A 10,488-nucleotide genomic window follows, 5' to 3' on the forward strand; every position below is an offset into this window, starting at 1 on the left:
GTTGTCGGAGGCACCTATTGCCATCCCCTTGTTGTAGAGATCAGCATATGTAAATCTATATGCTATTCATGTTTTTGGAATCAACTATCTATATACTATTCATGTTTTTAGAATCAACTATCTGCCGCAGCATCAATCATTTGAGTGGTTTGTATTAATGCAAATGATAAATTTTAAATAACTCGATGCCCTTCACACTCGCTCGTTCTGCGTCAAGCACTGCATTTCAGTCAGTTTTTAGCTGATGACGGTGCAACATGATTCAGATATCACAAGAATGCACCAAGACCACCATATTGAACCCAATGGAACCCACTAGATCGTCACAGCCAGCAGATGCACCATATGTACACAATATTCGTCTTGCGACCTTTACAAGTCTGACAGCGATCGACGCCTAAGGTACATTTCAACAAGTATATTCATGCCTCGAACATAGAAAAAAAAAAGAGCTAGCTGTATGAATGAGTGACTGATTGCATTTGCACAAGCGCACAAAAAAGGTCGGCTTGGTGACAAATCATTAATCCGTAAAGATCAGACGACATGGATCCATCACCTTCCTCTAGTCAGCCTTGTCTTGGCCTGAAAGTGAGTAGCTTTGACCTTTCTTCTTGGGCAACGACGAACCAGTGTCTTGCTCAGGTTCAGATAGCGATAGATGAGGGTTCATCCCTTCGTCAATTGGGAGTGTCCTCTTCGAGCCGTCCAGAGCGACACCAAGAACAATGTTGTCTTCAAAGGCAGGCCTACTAGATTCCTTCTTTGGCGTAGCAACTGAAGAACCATCGCCGTTTTGTCCTTCTGATCCTTGAGCCTTCCCTTCGTCTGCCTTGGAAGTAGTAGATGCAACGGGATCTGCCCACGGAGTTGTGGGAGATGGTATTGTTGTTTTCACATGATCCTTCTTCAACCCAGCGTCGTCTGGAACCAACTTTTTCTCCTCCTGCTTCTCGGAGTTGTTTAAACTAGAAGAACCATCAGGTGCATCTGACTTCGTCTCTGCTGATGATACACTTGCCACCTTTGCTTTCTGATCTTCACGTGCTACTGCTGGTCGAGGAGGTTTCTTGTCATCGCTGATCCTTGCAGAAGTATCGATCAGGAGCGGACGGCCACGTGCACGAGGACTATATGTATCCTCTCCAAAAGGAATGTTGTCAATGTCTGCATTGCCATATGATTTCTGAACTGTTCGAATCTGTGTAGCAAGCCTTGCCCTGTGGTGCCCAACTATCGTAAGAAGATCCAACATAACAGCTTCCTGTTGCAATTTGGATCATCAGAACAGTTGAGTGGGTTATTTTGCAGGATCACAGGTTACACATCAATTTGGATCCTAATGAAATTCCCCTGTCAATGTCACTATTATAAAGAAACAGGAATTAACTCTTTTCTAGTTTTCCCCAAAGGAAACCACTGTGAATCCGGTAACTATGCCCTGTACAACTAGTCCTACCTAAACTGAGCAGCAATTTAATTACAAACCATGCAAGCCATCTCAACAAAACTTATGTAGTTCTGCACACAACACCATGCATATGCTATACAAACTAATATGCCCCCACATATGTTGCAAGGAGAATATGTAGCATCATATCAGAATAAATTACCTGGACGTTTAGATACTCTTCAAAGTGTGATGTCTTCACAAAGCAGGATATGTATATCTGCAGGACAGCACAACAAAACGATATTTAAGGATGCAAAATTTGGCACAACGTAAAACTGAAGACAATCAAATGTCAGGTGCTCTGATATTTCAAGAATATAAAAACTATGCATGCACAAGAAGCCTACAATCTTGACACCAGTTGGACAAGAAAGGGTAAAGGCAGATGTGGAAACAAGAGACACCAGTAAAACAGAAAGGTAGCTAGTCATTACTACCAGCAACCAACTTGCAGATTAGAAGTTTTTTCATGCTTAAGTTTTGACAAGCTAAAACAGCTTTGACTTTTTAGATTTTGCATGTAAATTTTTATGCAAAACATTATGAGAAATTATGACAGAAAATAAAAAATAAAGCACACGTATGCCTTGTATTTAAATGGAGAAGTGGAATTGCTTAATATAAGAAATTACCATAAGGGCTTGAGTTTTTGGATCAATTTTTTCAAAAAATACTCTCCTATGCAACTTCTGTTGTTCTATGTTATGATTCTTGGCCAACACTTTCCTCATGTCTGCAACAATTATCTGCCAAAGAAATACAGAAAAACATTGTTAAAATAGGTCTTGAGAGTTAATGGACCAATACAAAGTTAAGGAGAAATACGTAATGTGCAAGATTTATTCAAAATTCTTACACCAATTTTTCCAGCATCCATGTGGCTTATAGCAAGGTATGTCTTAATACGCCAATGGTTTCTCCGAGTGTTATTCCTCAATATAGACATTGTGAATTTATGATTAGGAATGTATATAGCTTCTCTGTCATCGCCTCTAATGATTGTTGGTGACCACAGGCCGACATGCTGAAAAGCAAATTACTTGGTGTCATGACAAAATGAAACATCAACAATATCATGTATAAGGGTGTGACTAATATAAGTGCATATAAGTAATGGTCTGGTTATGGAAAAAAATGCTAAAAATCAAATTACATGAAATCATAGAGATAGAATGAAGCATATAAACATCTTGTATGCGTTATGAGTGATAGTAGTTCATGAAATTCTGAATTGTGGGACAAATAACTGGTTAGCTAGATGGTTCCTGTTTTGGTCGACAAAATGAAACAAAGAAAACTGCAAATCCGCATCAAATGCTAGATGGTTCAAGGAAGTTCATAAAGCATACAAAATACTGACCTCAACAATACCAGATACCTCAACACCATCTATCTTTGCATTGATCCATTCACTCACTACAAATGGGCGGGTGGCATTGATCATAACACTTGAGAGGAAATTCGTAAAAATCTGCAATGGAAGACCATAGTTATCAGTACAGCACAAGCTAAGTAGCTAACACTATCAATAAAAAAATGCAGTACCTCACGACCAGCAAGCGTAAGCAATACTGTCCCGAAACCTCCGGCAGTTATCCACTTCTGGGTATTGAAACCCAGCAACTCCATAAAGAGAGAAACAGCAGCAATCCATATACCAGTATAAACAGCTCTCATGGTAAAATCCAACCCCATCTGCCACAAACAGACTTGCATAAGTATGGTTACAACAATGGAAAAAATTGAGGAACAGCTTATATGCTATAAGTACTGGAAAAAATTGAGGGACAACTTATATGATACAAGTACAATGCAAAATAACTACTCCAACTTAATAAGATCAAATATCAAATTTAGCATCTGTTTCACTAAGAGCACTAACATTGAGAAAGTTTAATCCCAGCTATCAAGTAAATAATGTAGCATCAGAGTTATATTCAATAATGTCTACCAAAACAAAGAGTAAATAGAATTTCAAATAATAATCTACACTTCAAAAAAAAACATGAGAACCTCGTTCTTTCTATCTTCATAAACTCTAACCTCCCAAACAGAATCGCTACAAAGAAAACCAGGAAAAAGACTTTCTTCAACAAAATGCTATACAAACTTCACCCCCCACCTCTCCCAATTCTCATAGGAAGTCAGTAAAAAAGTGCTGCAGAATACTGCAGAAAGAGAATCCCCACACCGACGAACTCCCATCCTTATATATGCTTATCCCTACAACCCTTAAATACTGCATAATATCCATTTACTATTTCCTTCAGAAACAAATGCATCGTAATGTAAACTAAAATCCAGCTGGTAGAACCATTTATATCACTAAAACTGAAATGCAGCTGATCTACATTAGGTATTCTAACAACGTAATCACTGTGATATAAGGAATGAATTCTTACAGCTCGTGTGTCACTGGGGCTTCTTATATCCACTAGAAATTTCTGTATCTGCTGAATCAAGCTATGAGAAGATAAAATATGTTAGTACTGGAAGCATGGATAAAAAACTAAGACATAAGTAACCCACTAACCATACAAACAAGGGTAGATTTTCTACACAACATCTCAACACTTTCTGCATACACCTCTTTCTACGGCAGTAGAGCACTACAAGGAACTTTGTTGTCGAATATCTAGAGTAAAAAACATGTGCTGTAGAAGGGGAGCATTGGCGCAGTGGTAAAGCTGCTTCCTTGTGATCATGAGGTCACGGGTTCAAATCCTGGAAACAGCCTCTTGCAGAAATGTAGGGAAAGCCTGCGTACAATAGACCCAAAGTGGTCGGACCCTACCCCCGACACTGCGCAAGCGGGAGCTACATGCACCGGGCTGCCCCCTTAAAAAAGATATGCTGTAGCTGTCTAAACTGGTCAGGAGCAGTCAAATAAATACCGGAAGCGGGGGTGTCATTTTATAAGGAAGTCAACACATTCCCTTTCCTACTTATAAAGGTAGGAGTTGGTGGTGAGTTCACATATGGGACCAACAACTGAACAAACAAATGCATTTCTATCCACATGTGCACCAGCAACCTTTCGAAAGACTTTAATACACAAATGCACCTCGACTCCCATGTCAGACCTAACACAACTACACAAATATACTGCTCCCTCTGGTTCAAATTAATTGACGCAGTATTAGTACATATTAGAGGCTGATTGTATAGAGGATGCGTCAATTAATTCAGATCGGAGGGAGTACTACTTTAATGTGAGAACAATACTCTTGTAAAAAAATTAGGTAACAAATACGGAAATGCCACTCCACCCAAAATCATGCTCATGGTTTTAGTTTTTTCCCTGAAAAATTCTTCGTAATTCTATATTATAATATAAGAGAGTGAGCAAATTGCAAAAAAAACGCGACACTAGATTGTCGTCCTAGCCAATCCATGATCTTGTGCAGTCAACTTATTCATGCCTATTCCCCTACGTTTCAAAATTTGAAATGATCTCTCACTTTAAATATAGTAAAGGACCCTACTGTGGCCACTTAGGACTCCAACTTCCGCAACATGATCTTTCATTGTGTTCTTGCTCTCTTGTTAATCATGGACTGTGGAACAGCTGCAAAACACCAACGTCTTGTGAAGATCTCCTAAGTCGGTAGTCCAACTCCTAGTGTTTTTTATAGCTCTGTAACAACACACGGGCAATGTGCTAGTTCAGGTACAATCATGAGTGCCTATTATTCTGATTATTTAGCATTTTTGTTTGGGACTTTTAAAGCTTGGGATCAAAATTGTGGGCACCAGTCAAGTTGGTTTAATTACATATGATTTATAATACTGGAGAACCCAACAAAGGCAGTCAAATTATCAAAATAATTTTAACATTAGTTGAACACGGTACTCCCTCTGATCCAAAATAAGTGTCACAGTTTTGAACTAAGGTTGAACTAAACTTAGTTCAAAACTGCAACACTTATTTTGGATCGGAGAGAGTAGTTTGAATTATAGGGGTCCAACTGAGATAAATATTGCCACTGTGTGGCGGGGGATGGGGGTGGGGGGATCTAAATGCAGCTAATTTACTGTAGCCCCATTGTGCTACAAATCATAATAGCTCTCAGTTAGAGAATCTCAAACAACATGACGGTGGGGAAAGACTACAGTATGTAGATTGGAAAAGAGGGAAGTTACGGAGGTGCTTCCGCAAGGGGGAGAGACAACGAGACATAAAGGTGATAGAATAGTTTTGTTTAATCATTATTAGTTCATTTCAATTCGGGTGCTTCCTCTTTTGTACAGACAGGCCCCAAACATCAGCTAAAAGAAAGAATGGATTTTTGTATAATCTTTACCTAACTAAATGCAACCAGATCTTAAATTATTGGCTTAAGCCCCCAGCAAAGCAACTAATAGGTAAAAAAGATGACTAGCTAATGGCCCACAGCTATGACACCTCAACCTACCAAACCAGTTTAAGGTATCCACTTGCTACATGGTTAACAAAACTGACGTTGAGCTAGAATAAGAGATTGTCAATGGCCTAATTCCAAGATCCAGTAAGTCTGTTTGCATCAAAAACAGAAACGCTGCCATAAGCATGTGCGTGGTTATTATCATCAAAAATATAACTTGCGAACAGTCATTGGGGCTTTTAATTGAGAGTATATCATTTGCACCTTGTCAGAATATATGCAGTAGCCAGGACAGTCGATAATGATCTCACAAAAGTCAAAAGGCGTGTTTTAACAGCTTGGCTTGCTGCTGAAGGTAACACGACTGGATCCAAACCCCTGTAGGACAATGTGTGAATAAAAGGGAAATTCAGCAACAGACCTAAACCTTTTGAGGAAGCAGTTTCTATCAGATAGGTGCAAGAAACAATTGTTACTCTCTGCTGTGTCTATACCTGCAGATAAGTGTTGCTCCTGTCCAAAGGAGTAAAGGTTGAAGGTAGGAAGTAGAAATTAGGTACGTAGGGCTCTTTTTCCAGTTACCTCCATGCTGCAAGTTACATTAAGGAAGGATGTGGTTATTTAGCTACCGATAAATATAAGGATAAAAAATCAGGTTGAACATATAGGCACATACATCAAAACGGTTTCTGATGTCCTTCACTAGAGGCAAAAAACCCCATAGAGCAAATAAAATTATTCCAATTGCAGGTACCACGAGTGCAGTAGCTGGATTTGCAAGTAAAGTGTCGCATGACCTGTCAAAGGAACAAAAAGAACAAAAGAAGCAACTTTTAAAAAGTGTCAATTCAAGCATGAACTGACTGAAAACAGTATAAATAAACGATATAAATATGACTTCAAGAACGGAAAAACAGGGCAGCCAAGAGCCTATTGAATATCTATGGGAGCTCACAAGACTATCACCAAACTATCTTGGCCAACATGTTGGTGCATTAACTAGTATGTTCTAATTATTATCATTTTTAAAGTAGAAATAAAAACAGTACATAGATGCTACCGCATCTTCAGGCATCCAATCAGCACCCTAGATTCTTCATTTTCTTAACTTCAACTGGACAAGATATTGCCAGGTACCAACCATAATACAGTTGTTACATGTTCTGCTTTACAAAATATTTACTGTGAGATACATTTTATAGTCAATCAGAAATTGAATAATCCAGATTAGAGTCAACTGGCAAACCACTCAGTGTATCATCCATGCAAACTATCCAAGCAATCTAGAAATTTCAAAAGTAAATTATGCCACGAGGGGAGCTACCTAGTCAATACTGATGACGCACTCTTGACCAAAGGAATTTCCTTCAAAGCAACTGGCAAGGCAAAAGATCTAACACGCGAGGCCCGATATCTATAAGGCACATAAAGCATGGGCATGTAGTTCCTCCTGTGCGAGTTATGCACCAAAGAATCTTGCCCCTGCAAGGCAAACAAACCATATATTTTTAGATAGACAATAGCAATGTGGGAGAAACTGAAACTCAATGTGACATCAGGACTACAGCACCAACCCAACCTAAGATGCATACATATATTATGATAGAGCAACAATGGTGTCCGACAACCCTCCAGATACTATGAATCCAATTATCTTATAACAAACTGCACCACTCAAATTTGTCCGGTGCGTTCTTCTTATTAGAAAAAACTGAAACATTAAAATATTTGGATGAATAGCGTAGCCGGCCTTGTCTGGTGGCCTGTGAAAGAGAACTGGACAGGGATAGCTCATTCTTTACGACATACATTTTATACAGCCTCCTATTCTGGAAGACGTGTGTTCTCTTCTGTTAAACGGACAGCTACTACCTTTACACTAGACACAAATATGGAAGTATAATTCACACTTGCAAGGTAATCAAATATATATGTAAGAGAACATGCTGGCAGTTTAATGACTTGTGATAAAGTATCACAATAGAATCGCCTAGACCCCATCTAACATAAAAAAAAAATATGAGAAGAATGTTTGAGTGCTGTTGGCTTTGCGAGGCTGAAAGAGAGCGTACATAAGCAAGTGAAGGAAACGAAGTGGATGGGGAAGAACGTCGCATCTCCACACCAGCTATCCGTCGTACTCCGCAAAAACTGTTGGTTTGGCCGAACCTGTTTGTAGCAGTGACTCCTTGGAACAGCTGGGATGTGAGCCCAACCGCCATCTTAAGCACGGAAGGAATGCAAAATGTTCACATCAAATGGTCGAGCTTCAATAAATCAGCAGCTCCTCATCCGTTTGTTGTGCTAGTTTATGACCCTGGAAACATAATAATAATAATAAAAAGGAACATCATGAGTGTGTCTTGCGATAGGCTTGGCTGTCTGGAAAGATTATGGGGTCGCAATAGAGGAAGCTTGCAGATTTTGAAGCTACAGTAGTTGTACCGACAGAGAGAAAGGAACCAAATGAACAGGAAATTCATGGTTAGTATGAACTAATAATGTGGTTTGTTGTTACAAATCAAATGTGATATAAGATCAGTCCATACTTTTCTGAAACGTGCAAATATGCCACAAGAGTAAGTGTGCAGCCCAAGTCCAAGCAAGGGAAAGCAGAGCCAGCAAGCAGGCTCGACTAGCGCTCCATAGCAGAGCCCAAAAAGACCATATTATTATTAGTAGTAGCAACAAAATCCGATCGGATGGTGCTTCATCGCAAATTCTGGGGCGCTCTTCTTTTGCCAGCCTACTTCGGTTGGGGAGAGGGATGAAACCGAAGAGGCCGGGGCAGCGTGAGTAGTACGGCGCTAGTAGTTGAAACTGCAGCCCAGGTAAGATGGCTGGATTTCAAGACCTACGGCCGGCGGCTTATTGCCCGCCCCCTACGAGTACCGACCCACCCAATTTATTCTCCTTTGCATCAACAAACATGACAACGAGAGTGGGAAGAAGAGTTGAGGCGAGTTAGGGTTCGTCACCGGAGGAGGAGGAGGACGGGGCCGGGGTCGGGGCGGGTCTCCCCCGCTCCGCGCCGGCCCGGTGGAGCCCGCCGGCCCGGCCCGCGCCGCGGCGGGGAGGGGAGGGGAGCGGCGGCGTGGTTGGGTGGGGGAGGCGCGGTCGGCGGGTCGGGGGGTGGGGGAGGGAGGGTTAGGTGGGGGTCGGGGTGGGGATTGGAGGGGAGAAGAAGGCCAAGGCGATTACGGCCCTCGGCGACAGATGGGAGAAGAGGGGAGAGCGACGGGGAGGGAAGACGAAGACGGCGAAGGCCACGCACGTGTAGCCTTATCGGCCTCGCGAGTTCGCTCCCTGGCTGCGTGTTGGTGTGCTGCGGGACGGACGGACGGACGGATGGACCCACGCCTCGCGTGTTGGTCTGCTGTCTGGTGGTGGAGTGGAGCGGGCCGGCGGAGGCGTGGGTTGCGTGGAAGAATGGTTTTTTATTATTATGATGATGATTTCCATTTTCTTCCGCCATGACATACAAATACAAATACAAATACAGTATTTCTGGTCGTACGTCGTTGCCGCTTTTACAAAAAAGACAAAAAAGAAACATTGTTTCTTCTAAATCAACCCGCAGTCTTTTGTAAGTGAAAAAAACGTTTTGTTTTTTGTAAAAAAAGCACATGTGTTTTATCGGACCGTACACCGCTCGAGCTCCCTCCTTGTCCTAGATCCGCCTCGCCGCCGACCCTGCACCTCCGCCACGCCCCGCTGCCGGCGACCTTCCCCGTCAAACCTTCGTCCGCTCCGCCACCTCGCCCCTCTCCCTATATTATTTAGTATTCAAACCGTTATTCTTTTTTAGCGGACAGGCGGGCGAGCGGGGGGTCACCCACAACGCAGACGAGATCGGCGGCGGCCTTGCAAGGGCTTGCCGTGGCGCGGGGATCAGTCGGATCTCACCGGATCCGGTGGGAAATGGCGCGCATGCGCAAGATCTTCACGGAAGGCTACCGGGAGGAACGAGATGGGAGGCTGGAGGGAGAGAGAAGGGGACGGTGAGGTGCGGTGGTGGTCTTGCTAGGACGAAGGAGATTGAAGGCTGGAGGGAGATAGAAGGGAGCGGCAAGGTGCGGCTATGGTCATGCTGCTGATCACCGGTGGGTCGCCGGCCGGCGACATGAGGCGTCGGGGATCGAGGGAGCACTCCTCTCCCTCGCGGGGATCGAGCGAGTGTGCGAGGGGATCGAGCCCCCTGATTTTGTTGAGGGGGGTCAAGCCCCCTGGTGGCTGCTTGCGTGGAGATTGCACGAGATGCTGCTCGGGCCATCGCCTCTTGCGTCCAGGAGTCCGCCCCCAACCTATGTGTTCTCCAGGACTCTGTCACCGGAGATGAGCATGCTTCTGCCTAGCCCCTCTCCTCTAGTATGAACACTGCTGCTACATCCCCTATTGCGATCAACCCTTGCTTAACATGAAAAAAGCCCAAGCCTACACGCATGTATTCTCCCTCTCAAACTACCCATTTAGGGGGCTGCCTGAGGCGATGGGTTCATTCATCTCGATACAAGGGAGAAAAAGCTACTGGCAACATATATACAATATAATTATCTCTTACAATATAATCTCCTAATTAAAATTCAACTCATTAAGGTTCACATGGTATTCTCCGTCTTTAGCGATCACGTGGTCAAGAAAGAATGCCGACAATTCCTCTTGAATTCCTCG

At 42.7% G+C, this 10,488-nt stretch overlaps 1 protein-coding gene across 1 annotated transcript; it reads right to left on the reverse strand.

Moving 5' to 3' along the window:
* Positions 1 to 296: 296 nt before the first annotated feature.
* On the reverse strand, positions 297 to 9,051 carry LOC123452493 (mechanosensitive ion channel protein 2, chloroplastic-like). Its single transcript, XM_045129149.1, has 13 exons — positions 8,796 to 9,051; positions 7,890 to 8,134; positions 7,142 to 7,299; positions 6,494 to 6,614; positions 6,312 to 6,406; positions 6,082 to 6,195; positions 3,856 to 3,916; positions 2,999 to 3,148; positions 2,814 to 2,924; positions 2,310 to 2,477; positions 2,086 to 2,199; positions 1,614 to 1,670; positions 297 to 1,264 (listed from the first exon to the last, which is right to left on the reverse strand). Exons 2-13 carry the CDS (start codon positions 8,037 to 8,039, stop codon positions 566 to 568), a joined length of 1,998 nt encoding a protein of 665 aa, XP_044985084.1. The 5' UTR covers positions 8,040 to 8,134; positions 8,796 to 9,051; the 3' UTR covers positions 297 to 565.
* Positions 9,052 to 10,488: the final 1,437 nt, after the last annotated feature.

This window comes from Hordeum vulgare, chromosome 5H, assembly GCF_904849725.1.
Source record: "Hordeum vulgare subsp. vulgare chromosome 5H, MorexV3_pseudomolecules_assembly, whole genome shotgun sequence".
NCBI classification, from domain to species: Eukaryota; Viridiplantae; Streptophyta; class Magnoliopsida; order Poales; family Poaceae; genus Hordeum; species Hordeum vulgare.

What these genes read in the sequence shown, in the direction of transcription:
- LOC123452493 (XM_045129149.1), bottom strand. Translation starts at nt 8,039, where the DNA reads ATGGCGGTTGGGCTCACATCCCAGCTGTTCCAAGGAGTCACTGCTACA. An exon ending in CGTTTCCTTCACTTGCTTAT is followed by an intron (nt 7,300 to 7,889) that starts GTACGCTCTCTT and finishes TTTGCCTTGCAG; the next exon opens with GGGCAAGATTCTTTGGTGCA. An exon ending in ACTGCATATATTCTGACAAG is followed by an intron (nt 3,917 to 6,081) that starts GTGCAAATGATA and finishes ATCTTCTCATAG; the next exon opens with CTTGATTCAGCAGATACAGA.